General features: G+C 45.3%; 1 protein-coding gene across 1 annotated transcript; it reads right to left on the reverse strand.

Annotated features, from left to right (window-relative positions):
• Positions 1-13,833: 13,833 nt before the first annotated feature.
• LOC100276272 (uncharacterized) lies at positions 13,834-15,250 on the reverse strand. The gene has a single exon (NM_001150102.2). The coding sequence runs from the start codon at positions 15,094-15,096 to the stop codon at positions 14,008-14,010; it is 1,089 nt and encodes a 362-aa protein (NP_001143574.2). The 5' UTR covers positions 15,097-15,250; the 3' UTR covers positions 13,834-14,007.
• Positions 15,251-15,472: the final 222 nt, after the last annotated feature.

Here is a 15,472-nt window from a genome sequence, read left to right on the forward strand (position 1 = left end):
CCCTCGCCATGCAAACGCTCTTTTTCACACTCCAAATGGTTGCTTTCAGCCATTGTAAAACGGTCTGGTTGGTGGAGTATTTATAACCTCCAACTAGTCGTTACAGTAACTCTAGACATTTTCTGTGACCGTCAAACCAATTAACACGATCCGATAAGACACAATAGTAATTTTTTACTTCCTATATCAGAGCTAGCCATTCGAGCTGCTAGAACAACGTATTGTCTGACGCTCTCAAAATCTTCTCTGATCACCTAATAGAGGTCGTCAGACCATAATAACCCATTGGTTCGACGGTACCACTGTTCACACTTCACAGGGTCCGACAACTCTATAGAAAGAACTCGAACTGCTATAATTGCATTAGGCAAGACTATAGATGTCCAAATAGATCGGGCCCGCCGGACGGCCCGTGGTATGACACAGTTTTGACATGTCACGAGCCTGATTCGACCTGTTGACCACCGAGCTTGTTCCGGTATAGCACGATCATCGTGTTGTGCCTAGACCTTAGGTACGACACAATGGGCTAGGCCTAGCGCGACCTGATTTTTTTGCATGCTTGGTAATAACATCTATATTATGCTTGATTATATAATATAAAACACAAAAATAGTTGTATTTTGTTGATTAGGTGGTGTGATTGCGGTAGTGTCTGTGATTTGAATCTCCACTTCTGCATATTTTAAACTTATTTTTACTATTTAAATATTATAGGTTGCTATGAGTCTATCGTGTCATGGATCATTCCAGCACGATTATTGGCCTAGCAGGTCATGCCTAGGTCATGCTCCTGGCCTATAAGCCTACACGGTACGACCCGTTGGAATCTATGTCGTGCCTAGCACGGTCTAATCCATGTCGTGCTTTAACAGACGGGCATGTGTCTCGTGGCTTATTTGGATATCTATAGGTAAGACCGCGAGAATTAGGTGTGGGGCGTTAGAGTTAAGGGATGATGGCGCATATCAGCTGTGGCGCAGGTGCTTTTGCTCACGGGGCGTTTGGATCCCTTCATTTTAGAGGAATTGGAATTCACTCAATAAAGTAACTTATTTAGTTTGGAATTTGACATTCTACCACTTTCCAAAGTTCAGATATAAGTCTATCTCAAATTCATGGGGTGGAGGGTGAGAAATGATTTTATGCATTACTAGAATTGGTTTCTAATCTATAACTTACATGACACTTGAAAGAGAATTAGGCTTACACCTAGTTCCTAAATAGTTTTGGTGGTTGAATCGCCCAACACAAACAATTGGACTAACTAGTTTGCTCTAAGATTATGTGTTCTACAGGTGCCAAAGGTTCATCTATAACTATACTAAATCGACTGTCCGGAATACCGTAGATTATTCCGGACAGGAGAAGCTTTTTGGAAAAACAGGCCAAGCACGGACCGTCCGGGCCCCTGCGGCGGACCGTCCGCGACACCAGGATACCCTTCGGACAGAACCAATGCAAAAACACAAGTTTCCACTACGGACTGTCCGGAGGAAAAGCAAAGACAGTCCGAGCCCTCGCGCGGACCGTCCGGCCTCAGGCGTGGACCGTCCGGTCGGTAAGAAACCGAAAAAACCCGAAGGTGACGGGTTCGGAGAAATGAATTATAGGGGGCCTCGCGGACCGTCCGGGGTGCACGACCGGACCGTCCGCGACTGGCTCTGTCTGACATCTGACGACGCATTAAATGCAATATAGCCGTTGATATAGCCGTTACTGCTGACCGTTGCATTTCCAACCGTTGATCTACAGGGGCGGACCGTCCGGACCTGGCACGCGGACCGTCCGCGCTCAGCAGAATGGAGCAACGGCTAGGAAGTGGTTGGTGGCTATAAATACAACCCCAACCACCTCCATTCAATCCATCCAAGCATTCCAACCTTCAACATTCAATACAAGAGCTAGCAATCCATTCCAAGACACATTCAAAGCCTCCATCTCTCCAAGTTTCACAATTGAGAAAAGAGATCATTAGTGATTAGTGACTTGAGAGAGAAAGTGATCCGTGTGTTATTTGTCGCTCTTGTTGCTTGGCTTTTTCAATCGTGCTTTCTTGATTCTTTCATTGCGATCAAACTCACTTGTAATTGAGGCAAGAGACACCAATCTTGTGGTGATCCTTGTAGGAACTTTGTGTTCCAAGTGATTGAGAAAAGAAAGCTCACTCGGTCTGAGGGACCGTTTGAGAGAGGGAAGGGTTGAAAGAGACCCGGCCTTTGTGGCCTCCTCAACGGGGAGTAGGTTTGCAAAAACCGAACCTCGGTAAAACAAATCCGCGTGTCACACTCCTTATTTGGTTACGATTTGTTTTGCACCCTCTTTCACGGACTCGTTTATATTTCTAACGCTAACCCGGCTTGTAGTTGTGTTTATATTTGTAAATTTCAGTTTCGCCCTATTCACCCCCCCTCTAGGCGACTTTCAATTGGTATCGGAGCTCGGTGCTTCATTAGAGCCTAACCGCTCGAAGTGATGTCGGGAGATCACGCCAAGAAGGAGATGGAGACCGGCGAAAAGCCCACTACAAGCCATGGGAGCACTTCATCGGAAGAGTCCCGCACCAAGAGGAAGGAGAAGAAGAAGATCTCCTCCAACAAAGGGAAGGAGAAGAAATCTTCTTCTCACCACAAAGATAAGAAGGAAAAATCTTCTTCCCACAAGCCGCATCGGAGTGGGGACAAGAAGAAAAGAATGAGGAAGGTGGTCTACTACGAGACCGATTCTTCATCGGCATCCACATCCGGCTCCGACGCGGCATCCGTCACTTCTAAGCGCCAAGAGCGCAAGAAGTATAGTAAGATCCCCCTACGCTACCCTCGCATTTCCAAACATACACCTTTACTTTCCGTCCCATTAGGCAAACCACCAACTTTTGATGGTGAAGATTACGCTAGGTGGAGCGATTTAATGCGATTTCATCTAACCTCGCTCCACAAAAGCATATGGGATGTTGTTGAGTTTGGTGCACAGGTACCATCCGTAGGGGATAAAGACTATGATGAGGATGAGGTGACCCAAATCGAGCACTTCAACTCTCAAGCGACAACAATACTCCTCGCCTCACTAAGTAGAGAGGAGTATAACAAAGTACAAGGGTTGAAGAGTGCCAAGGAGGTTTGGGATGTGCTCAAAACCGCGCACGAGGGAGACGAGCTCACCAAGATCACCAAGCGGAAAACGATCGAGGGGGAGCTCGGTCGATTCCGGCTTCGCAAAGGGGAGGAGCCACAACATATGTACAACCGGCTCAAGACCTTGGTGAACCAAGTGCGTAACCTCGGGAGCGTAAAGTGGGATGACCATGAAATGGTTAAGGTTATTCTAAGATCTCTTATTTTCCTTAACCCTACTCAAGTACAATTAATTCGTGGTAATCCTAGATATACTAAAATGACCCCCGAGGAAGTAATCGGGCATTTTGTAAGTTTTGAGTGCATGATCGAAGGCTCGAGGAAGATCAACGAGCTTGATGATCCATCTACATCCGAGGCTCAACCCGTCGCATTCAAGGCAACGGAAGAAAAGGAGGAGTCTACTCCAAGTCGACAACCAATAGACGCCTCCAAGCTTGACAATGAGGAAATGGCGCTCGTCATCAAAAGCTTCCGCCAAATCCTCAAGCAAAGGAGAGGGAAAGACTACAAGTCCCGCTCCAAGAAAGTTTGCTACAAGTGTGGTAAGCCCGGTCATTTTATTGCTAAATGTCCATTATCAAGTGATAGTGACAGGGGCGACGACAAGAAAGGGAGAAGAAAGGAGAAGAAGAGGTACTACAAGAAGAAGGGCGGCGATGCCCATGTTTGTCGGGAATGGGACTCCGACGAAAGCTCTAGCGACTCCTCCGACGACGAGGACGCCGCCAACATCGCCGTCACCAAGGGACTTCTCTTCCCAAACGTCGGCCACAAGTGCCTCATGGCAAAGGACGGCAAAAAGAAGGTAAAATCAAGATCCTCCACTAAATATGAAACCTCTAGTGATGATAATGCTAGTGATGAGGAAGATAATTTGCGTACCCTTTTTGCCAACCTTAACATGGAACAAAAAGAAAAACTAAATGAATTGATTAGCGCCATTCATGAAAAGGATGACCTCTTGGACTCTCAAGAGGACCTCCTAATTAAGGAAAACAAGAAACATGTTAAGGTTAAAAATGCTTATGCTCTAGAAATTGAGAAATGTGAAAAATTATCTAGTGAGCTAAGCACTTGCCGTGAGATGATTGACAACCTTAGGAATGAAAATGCTAGTTTAAATGCTAAGGTTGATTCACATGTTTGTAATGTTTCAATTCCTAATCCTAGAGATAATAATGATGATTTGCTTGCTAGGATTGAAGAATTAAACATTTCTCTTGCTAGCCTTAGAATAGAAAATGAAAAATTAATTGCTAAGGCTAAAGATTTTGATGTTTGCCAAGTTACAATTTTCGATCTTAGAGATAAAAATGATATTCTTCATGCTAAGATTGTTGAACTTAATTCTTGCAAACCATCTACATCTATTGTTGAGCATGTATCTATTTGTACTAGATGTAGAGATGTTGATATTAACGCTATTCATGATCATATGACTTTAATTAAACAACAAAATGATCATATAGCTAAATTAGATGCTAAAATTGCCGAGCACAACTTAGAAAATGAGAAATTTAAATTTGCTCGTAGCATGCTTTATAATGGGAGACGCCCGGGCATCAAGGATGGCATTGGCTTCCAAAGGGGAGACAATGTCAAAATTAGTGCCCCTCCTAAAAAATTGTCCAACTTTGTTAAGGGCAAGGCTCCCATGCCTCAGGATAACGAGGGTTACATTTTATACCCTGCCGGTTATCCCGAGAGCAAAATTAGGAGAATTCATTCTAGGAAGTCTCACTCTGGCCCTAATCATGCTTTCATGTATAAGGGTGAGACATCTAGCTCTAGGCAACCAACCCATGCTAAGCTGCCTAGAAAGAAAACTCCTAGTGCATCAAATGATCATAATATTTCATTTAAAACTTTTGATGCATCTTATGTTTTGACTAACAAATCCAGCAAGGTAGTTGCCAAATATGTTGGGGGCAAGCACAAGGGTTCCAAGACTTGTGTTTGGGTACCCAAAGTTCTTGTGTCTAATGCCAAAGGACCCAAAACCATTTGGGTACCTAAAGTCAAGAACTAAACTTGTTTTGTAGGTTTATGCATCCGGGGGCTCAAGTTGGATACTCGACAGCGGGTGCACAAACCACATGACTGGGGAGAAAAGGATGTTCTCCTCCTATGAGAAAAACAAAGATCCCCAACGAGCAATCACATTCGGGGATGGAAATCAAGGTTTGGTCAAAGGTCTTGGTAAAATTGCTATATCTCCTGACCATTCCATTTCCAATGTTTTTCTTGTTGATTCTTTAGATTACAATTTGCTTTCTGTTTCCCAATTATGTCAAATGGGCTACAACTGTCTATTCACTGATATAGGTGTCACCGTCTTTAGAAGAAGTGATGATTCAATAGCATTTAAGGGAGTGTTAGAGGGTCAGCTATACTTGGTAGATTTTGATAGAGCTGAACTCGACACTTGCTTAATTGCTAAGACTAACATGGGTTGGCTCTGGCACCGCCGACTAGCTCATGTTGGGATGAAGAATCTTCACAAGCTTCTAAAGGGAGAACACATTTTAGGATTAACAAATGTTTATTTTGAGAAAGACAGGATTTGTAGCGCATGCCAAGCAGGAAAGCAAGTTGGCACTCATCATCCGCATAAGAACATAATGACGACCGACAGGCCACTGGAGCTCCTGCACATGGATCTATTCGGCCCGATCGCTTACCTAAGCATCGGCGGGAGTAAGTACTGTCTAGTTATTGTGGATGATTATTCTCGCTTCACTTGGGTATTCTTTTTACAGGAAAAATCTCAAACCCAAGAGACCTTAAAGGGATTCTTGAGACGGGCTCAAAATGAGTTCGGCCTAAGGATCAAGAAAATAAGAAGCGACAACGGGACGGAGTTCAAGAACTCTCAAATTAAAGGCTTCCTTGAGGAGGAGGGCATCAAGCATGAGTTCTCTTCTCCCTACACGCCACAACAAAATGGTGTAGTGGAGAGGAAGAATCGAACTCTATTGGACATGGCAAGGACCATGCTTGATGAGTACAAGACTTCGGATCGGTTTTGGGCTGAGGCGGTCAACACTGTCTGCTACGCCATCAACCGGTTATATCTACACCGAATCCTCAAGAAGACATCATATGAACTCCTAACCGGTAAAAAGCCCAACATTTCATATTTTAGAGTCTTTGGTAGCAAATGCTTTATTCTTGTTAAAAGAGGTAGAAAATCTAAATTTGCTCCTAAGACTGTAGAAGGCTTTTTACTAGGATATGATTCAAACACAAGGGCATATAGAGTCTTTAACAAGTCCTCGGGACTAGTTGAAGTTTCTTGTGACGTTGTGTTTGATGAGACTAACGGCTCTCAAGTAGAGCAAGTTGATCTTGATGAGATAGGTGAAAAAGAGGCTCCATGCATCGCGCTAAGGAACATGTCCATTGGGGATGTGTGTCCTAAGGAATCCAAAGAGCCTCCAAATGCACAAGATCAACCATCCTCCTCCATGCAAGCATCTCCACCGACTCAAAATGAGGATGAAGCTCAAGATGATGAAGTAGAAGATCAAGCAAATGAGCCACCTCAAGATGATGGCATTGGTCAAGGGGGAGATGCAAATGAGGAAGACAAGGAGGATGAGGAACAAAGACCGCCACACCCAAGAGTCCACCAAGCAATACAACGAGATCACCCCGTCGACACCATCCTCGGCGACATCCATAAGGGGGTAACTACTCGATCTCGTGTTGCCCATTTTTGTGAACATTACTCGTTTGTTTCCTCTATTGAGCCTCACAGGGTAGAGGAAGCTCTCCAAGATTCGGATTGGGTGGTGGCGATGCAAGAGGAGCTCAACAACTTCACTAGGAATGAGGTATGGCATTTAGTTCCACGTCCTAATCAAAATGTTGTAGGAACCAAATGGGTCTTCCGCAACAAGCAAGACGAGCATGGTGTGGTGACAAGGAACAAAGCTCGACTTGTGGCCAAGGGATACTCCCAAGTCGAAGGTTTGGATTTCGGTGAAACCTATGCACCCGTAGCTAGGCTTGAGTCAATTCGTATATTATTGGCCTATGCTACTTACCATGGCTTTAAGCTTTATCAAATGGACGTGAAAAGTGCCTTCCTCAATGGACCAATCAAGGAAGAGGTCTATGTTGAGCAACCTCCCGGCTTTGAAGACAGTGAGTACCCTAACCATGTCTATAAGCTCTCTAAGGCGCTTTATGGGCTCAAGCAAGCCCCAAGAGCATGGTATGAATGCCTTAGAGATTTCCTTATTGCTAATGGCTTCAAAGTCGGAAAGGCCGATCCTACACTCTTTACTAAAACTCTTGAAAATGACTTGTTTGTATGCCAAATTTATGTTGATGATATTATATTTGGGTCTACTAACGAGTCTACATGTGAAGAGTTTAGTAGGATCATGACACAAAAATTCGAGATGTCTATGATGGGGGAGTTGAAGTATTTTCTAGGATTCCAAGTCAAGCAACTCCAAGAAGGCACCTTCATTAGCCAAACAAAGTACACTCAAGACATTCTTGCTAAGTTTGGGATGAAGGATGCCAAACCCATCAAGACACCCATGGGAACTATGGGCATCTCGACCTCGACACGGGAGGTAAGTCCGTGGATCAAAAGGTATACCGGTCGATGATAGGTTCTTTACTCTATTTATGTGCATCTCGACCGGATATTATGCTTTCCGTATGCATGTGTGCAAGATTCCAATCCGACCCTAAGGAATCTCACCTTACGGCCGTAAAACGAATCTTGAGATATTTAGCTTATACTCCTAAGTTTGGGCTTTGGTACCCTCGGGGATCCACGTTTGATTTGATTGGTTATTCGGATGCCGATTGGGCGGGGTGTAAAATCAATAGAAAGAGCACATCGGGGACTTGCCAGTTCTTGGGAAGATCCTTGGTGTCTTGGGCTTCAAAGAAGCAAAATTCGGTCGCTCTTTCCACTGCCGAAGCCGAGTACATTGTCGCAGGTCATTGTTGCGCGCAATTGCTTTGGATGAGGCAAACCCTGCGGGACTACGGTTACAAATTAACCAAAGTCCCTTTGCTATGTGATAATGAGAGTGCAATCAAAATGGCCGACAATCCCGTCGAGCATAGCCGCACTAAACACATAGCCATTCGGTATCATTTTCTTAGGGATCACCAACAAAAAGGGGATATCGAGATTTCTTACATTAACACTAAAGATCAATTAGCCGATATCTTTACCAAGCCTCTTGATGAACAAACTTTTACCAAACTTAGGCATGAGCTCAATATTCTTGATTCCCGCAATTTCTTTTGATAGATTGCACACATAGCTCATTTATATACCTTTGATCATATCTCTTTATGCTATGACTAATGTGTTTTCAAGTCTATTCCAAACCAAGTCATAGGTATATTGAAAGGGAATTGGAGTCTTCGGCGAAGACAAAGGCTTCCACTCCGTAACTCATCCTTCGCCGTCGCTCCAAGCCACTCTCCATCCTTGGGGGAGAGAACAAAAGGACTTCATCTTTGGTATAATCTTAACTCATTTGTTTATGACCAAAGGGGAGGAAATTACTTCAAGGGCTCTAATGATTCCGTTTTTGGCGATTCATGCCAAAGGGGGAGAAAGTAAGAGAGCCCAAAGCAAAAGGACCGCACCACCACCAATTTCAAAAACTTCGTGTTTTCAAAGAATTTTATCATTTGGTATCTTATTATGTTCAAAAGGGGGAGGAAGTAGTATTTCAAAAAATGATATATCAAAACCCTCTTGAACACTAAGAGGAGGATCTCATTTAGGGGGAGTTTTGTTTAGTCAAAGGAAAAGCATTTGAAACTGAAAAAAAAATTCCAAATCTTGAAAAATGCTTTGCAAAATCTTATTCATTTACCTTTGACTATTTGCAAAAGAACTTTGAAAAGGATTTACAAAAGAATTTGCAAAAACAAAACATAAGGTGCAAGCGTGGTCCAAAATGTTATATAAGAAAGAAATAATTCATGCATATCTTGTAAGTATTTATTGGCTCAATTCCAAGCAACCTTTGCACTTACATTATGCAAACTAGTTCAATTATGCACTTTTATATTTGCTTTGGTTTGTGTTGGCATCAATCACCAAAAAGGGGGAGATTGAAAGGGAATTAGGCTTACACCTAGTTCCTAAATAGTTTTGGTGGTTGAATCGCCCAACACAAACAATTGGACTAACTAGTTTGCTCTAAGATTATGTGTTCTACAGGTGCCAAAGGTTCATCTATAACTATACTAAATCGACTGTCCGGAATACCGTAGATTATTCCGGACAGGAGAAGCTTTTTGGAAAAACAGGCCAAGCGCGGACCGTCCGGGCCCCTGCGGCGGACAGTCCGCGACACCAGGATACCCTTCGGACAGAACCAATGCAAAAACACAAGTTTCCACTACGGACTGTCCGGAGGAAAAGCAAAGACAGTCCGAGCCCTCGCGCGGACCGTCCGGCCTCAGGCGCGGACCGTCCGGTCGGTAAGAAACCGAAAAAACCCGAAGGTGACGGGTTCGGAGAAATGAATTATAGGGGGCCTCGCGGACCGTCCGGGGTGTACGACCGGACCGTCCGCGACTGGCTCTGTCTGACATCTGACGACGCATTAAATGCAATATAGCCGTTGATATAGCCGTTACTGCTGACCGTTGCATTTCCAACCGTTGATCTACAGGGGCGGACCGTCCGGACCTGGCACGCGGACCGTCCGCGCTCAGCAGAATGGAGCAACGGCTAGGAAGTGGTTGGTGGCTATAAATACAACCCCAACCACCTCCATTCAATCCATCCAAGCATTCCAACCTTCAACATTCAATACAAGAGCTAGCAATCCATTCCAAGACACATTCAAAGCCTCCATCTCTCCAAGTTTCACAATTGAGAAAAGAGATCATTAGTGATTAGTGACTTGAGAGAGAAAGTGATCCGTGTGTTATTTGTCGCTCTTGTTGCTTGGCTTTTTCAATCGTGCTTTCTTGATTCTTTCATTGCGATCAAACTCACTTGTAATTGAGGCAAGAGACACCAATCTTGTGGTGATCCTTGTAGGAACTTTGTGTTCCAAGTGATTGAGAAAAGAAAGCTCACTCGGTCTGAGGGACCGTTTGAGAGAGGGAAGGGTTGAAAGAGACCCGGCCTTTGTGGCCTCCTCAACGGGGAGTAGGTTTGCAAAAACCGAACCTCGGTAAAACAAATCCGCGTGTCACACTCCTTATTTGGTTACGATTTGTTTTGCACCCTCTTTCACGGACTCGTTTATATTTCTAACGCTAACCCGGCTTGTAGTTGTGTTTATATTTGTAAATTTCAGTTTCGCCCTATTCACCCCCCTCTAGGCGACTTTCAACACTCTTTGTCTCACTCCTCTATAGTAAAAATGTAGCACATAAATATCTCCGACATCTTGCTAATAATAATATACAAATATATTTTGCATAAAACCGAATTAGCTTAATTGATATATGCCTAAATTACTATTATTAGAATGAAATTCAATTCTAATGATCCAAACGAGGCGTCAGGGTATTTTGGTGCCCTCAAATGTCTTGTAAAGAGAAGAGAACGTTATAATTAAGGGATGATGGCGCATCCGCGCATGTCAGCTGTGGCAGGTGCTTTTGCTCAGGGTATTTTGTGTGTCCTCAAATGTCTTGTTGAGAAAAGAGGTGAAAGCAAAAGGAAAATAAAAAGAGAGACAAAAGAAACCCCTTAATCAAAGTATTCGGTTTTAAAAGACACGAGTTGAGTGTTAAAGGAAATCATACAGATTAAGAATTAAATATCGAAATTTCTCTAATTTCTTGCACTCGTTGGTTTCTACTGAGGTAGTAAGGATACACAAATTTTTTTGGTAAAATGCTCAGCGTAACAGGCTCAATGCAGACATTAAAGTGAAGATTGATATGTTAGAGGAAATCATTCAGAACAGAAGTGGTTTACAAGAAAACATAATATTATTCCACATGAAAAGTTATCATTTGCGGCTAATAACATCAACGACAAGTCATGCGAACAAGCCAGAGGCAAATAAAGCGAGGATTAAGATACTGGGGGGGTCGGCTCATTGAGTTGAGCGCATATAAAAAAAGTAGGGTCAGTTTTAAACATGCCACTCAAAATTTTGAAAAATGGTTCGTTTTCATGCCACTCCATGGCATTAAAATAAGCTAGACGTTTAATTTTATAAAAGTTGAGTGACATATATACAATTAATCCAAAGTATGGTATCCTCACCTGATTTTTTATCGGCTTAAAAATTATTGACTTTGACACTTACTTAAAAAACCAATAATAAAGTATCTTTAATCACTTCATTCTGGAAAAGTACTGCCACCCTTTGTCTCTTTCTTTTGGTTTTTCTAGATGTTTCTATGCACCTAGATATACAATATATTTAGATACATAGCAAAAAATAATGTACCTAGAAATATCAAAATAATCTATAAATTAGAACCAAGAGAGTGAATATCTAAATTGAAGATAAAAAGAGGAGATATTGTTCATAAACACGTTATATTTATTTTTATTTAGACATTTCGTATTAGACAAGAGATGTATCAAGGAAAAACAGTCTACAATTGGTTTGGAAGGCTTATTTACTTATAATTCCTAAGTTAATCCAGTAATTGTAGATTAGTACTGCTCAAATTATTAAACTCAACAATAATACCCAAGGCAAATATAGCAGTCTTTTTAAACCGAAAAGGCAAGAGCAGAACTCAGGAAGACATTACAAAGTATAGAACACAGCAACCTAACTTCTATTCGTAGTAACATACTGTATGGGCGAAAGCGAACTTGCTTGATTGCCCAGCCCCTGGAGCACTCGACTAGAAGACAAGCAACCTCAGCATCCGGCTTAAGACATCAAGACCATCCATCCTCGATGAGCAACCACAGCCTCCGGTCACGTCAAGATCATCCATCCTCTGCACTCTCCACCGCTTGGCAAGTTCGCTTTCCTCAACACCACCATCCACATTGTCGCCATTGATAATTCTCTCTTAACCTTACGGAGGCACTCACTCCTCAAACACGTCCAGGCATCCAGCACATCATTTGCCATTTGATGCCACTGCTGCATGGTACCACCATTTTGCAGTCCACATTTATGATTTATCTCATTGCCAATTCCATTGTTCCAATTGAGGAGAGCAACCACAGCCTCAGTCTGCTCCTGCAACACCGAATCTGATGTGTGCTATAAGAGTTATACCTTTGTAATCGCCCAGTTGCCTGCTTTCCTGCTCAAGGTAGAACATATTCGACACGGGAGCAGAGGAGCTGATCACATTGTAGCCATGGAACAAATTGCATTTGTTCTCAATTTTCTTGATATGTTTCCTACCGCTATGACGTACTTGTTCCTTTACGAAAGCTGTCGTTAATTTCCGTCTTTAGATAGGCTCTTAAAAGTCCATTACCAACAGTGCAGCGGTGCTAAATTAGATTGTCATATCTTACATTCTTACTACTTGTACAAATTAACAGTGGAAATCTACTTTCCCTTATTTAAAATATTAGCTTTCACATATATATACAGTAACCATTGTATGGAAAAAAACAATTAAAATTCCAATTCTGAAATGAACATGTCATTTATTTTCACCTTTTGTAAGTGCAAAAATTGGAAATTGGTCTCAACCATAACACTCAACCAGTGAATGCATTTGCTTGGTATTCCTACCAGTACAATTATAACACATTTCATGGTTGATTGTATATAGAAACATACAAGTGCTGGCAGTCTTAATCTTAATCAGTAGAACATGCATTGTATCCCTCTACATTGGCTCTATGGAGCTCAACTCTCAAGGCTACTGTACTCGATCAAACAAACTTGACACCGGTAACACATACTTGAACGGTTGAACTCCCAACCCAAATCCACAAGCTGCAATAGTCCCATCCATTCCAAGAAACAGATTGAAACTTATGATGCAATTTGGATCTAATTAAAGTGAACACTACCAAACTTAACATATTCTCTCACCTGAGGTGGCATCGATGTCCACGGTATCTCTCCTGCCCTTCCAATGTTAGCGCAGGGATGACTCACGCTCCAGCATCTCATTCTGGATAGCTACGAAGCCATACCGCGGCCTGCCTCTTCCTATCACAGCACAAATGAGTATGTACATAACAGAGAGAACAAAACTAATACGATGAAAACAAAACTTTCACGGTGGTGGCGGCGGCGGCCTGCACCACAACGGGTTAGAGATACCGCCATACCAGCGGAGACGGAGGTGGCTATGATCTTGCTTCTCCCGCGCCACTACTCACGCTAGGTAATGAAGCACCTGCTTCTCCATGGATTCTGAGGGCCAAGGCCGTGGTGACACTAGAGCCCACACACCCAAAACCTTGTATAGCCTGCAAGGAGGAGACCAGCCCTGGTAGCATCGTGAAGAGGAAACTGTCACCTCCTTGGAGCTTGCTCCCACATGCTGCCACCGGGAGAGAAGGAAGTGTGCTATCCCACCACTCCTATCTGCTAGCCCAAGCAGCTCCATCGTCCTCTGGTAGAGCTCTGTTGAGCCCGGAGGGAATGCGGGTGCTGCGGGTGGGCGTGTTGGGATGGAAGCGTGGATGCACTCTGGCCCTCTGGGCAAGCGAGCAAGCCCAGAGATTTACACTAACGGAGCTATCATCTATATCAACAGCAAGAACCCATGCAAATAACAGTGCTAACACCATAGATTATTATGCTGCTCAAATTATTAAACACGAGGGGTACATAGGCAAATATAGTAGGCTTTCTAAGGGTCCAGCTGAGGAAGACATTACAAAGCATAGCACAATAACCTAGGTTCTATACACAACAAAGGGGCAAATGGTGGGAGGCACATCACCAAAACCACCAAAATCTAAGCTTCAATGCCCAGCCGCTGCAGCATACTCGACGAGCAACCTCAGCCTCCGGCTCAAGACATCAAGCTCATCCATCCTCTGTGCTCTCCACCGCTTGGAGAGCTCGCTCTCCACATTGCCACCATTGATAATCCCGTTACTCTTTGCCTCCCTCAGGCATTCCTCAAACACATCTAGGACAGCATTTGCCATTCGGTGCTCGTTGCTGCACGGCACCACCGTTTTACACTCCGCACTCATCTCACTGCCAATTCCGTTGTTCCCATTCGGGAGAGTAACCACGGCCTCAGGCTGCTCCTGCACCACAACATCGAATTTGCTATCTGCTACAAGAGCAGCGCCTTCATGATTGCCCAGCTGCCCGCTTTCTTGCTCAAGGTAAAACGTATCCTCGCCGTTGGAACCATCCGGAAACAAACCGGGAGCAGAGGAGCTAATCCCATTGTAGTCATGGGAGTTGCTATCCCCAGACGCGTCTGGGGGCGTGCCACGCGGGTTGGAGCGGCGGCGCTTGTTCCCCGACGTTCCGGCGCTGGCCGCGAAGGGCGAGGTGGCGGCGTTGGCGGGGTCCCACAGCCTGGAGCAGAGGTGGAGCACGTCGCGGTCGTGCGGCGCGAGGCGGGCCGGGTCTATGCCTCCCGCGACGCGCGCGGACATGCTGCGGAACTTGTTCTTGAGGCGGCGGAGCTTCTCCGAGAGCTGGGCGCGGGTGTAGGGCTGGGGCATGGACTCGGAGAAGCGGTCGTAGAAGACGTTGAGGTCGCGCGGGAAGACGAGGCCCTGCGTGCCGCAGCCGAGGAGGCCCTGCAGGAAGCGGAGCTCGTCGGACTCGGACCAGATGCGCTGGAACTTGAAGGGCGGCTGCTGCTGGTCGGATCCGCCGCCGCCGCCGGGCGCGCGGAGCGGGTCGGAGGAGGCCGGGGAAGAAGAGGACGGGGGCGAGGACGACGGCCGCGGGGAGCGCCGCTTGATGGGGAGCTTGCGCGCGGCGGACGCCGAGGGCGGGGTCAGGTCGGCTGGTGCGGTCGGGTTAGGGTTGGGCGGGACGGGGACCGGGACCGGGACCGGGAGGGCCTGTTGGTCCGAGGCCATGGCGCTGGCTGGCGCGCACGGCTCGAGCGAGCGCGCCCCCTCTCTCTGCGGGCGTGGCGAGGTGCGACGAGAACGAGACGGGACGGGAGGTAAGTGGCGTGGTAGATTGGGTCGCGCACGGCGCGGCGCGGCCGGACGAGCGGACGGGGGGAGGTGGTGGGATGGAGACGGCTAGGGCGAGACGGGATTGGGTTAGGTTGGGGGGGATTGGTTGGCTCGCGCAGAATCCGTGGGTTCTACTACTTCTCTGGGCTTGGGCTCTGCCCGTGGTCGGTGGGCGAATGGCGATGCCGTGCCGCCGCGCTGTCGTTTGGTTGTGCGAGGAGCGTTGCACGTTTGGTTCAGCCTAGCGATGAAAAACAGACCGAAACGTACC

This window comes from Zea mays, chromosome 1, assembly GCF_902167145.1.
Source record: "Zea mays cultivar B73 chromosome 1, Zm-B73-REFERENCE-NAM-5.0, whole genome shotgun sequence".
In the NCBI taxonomy this organism is placed as follows: domain Eukaryota; kingdom Viridiplantae; phylum Streptophyta; class Magnoliopsida; order Poales; family Poaceae; genus Zea; species Zea mays.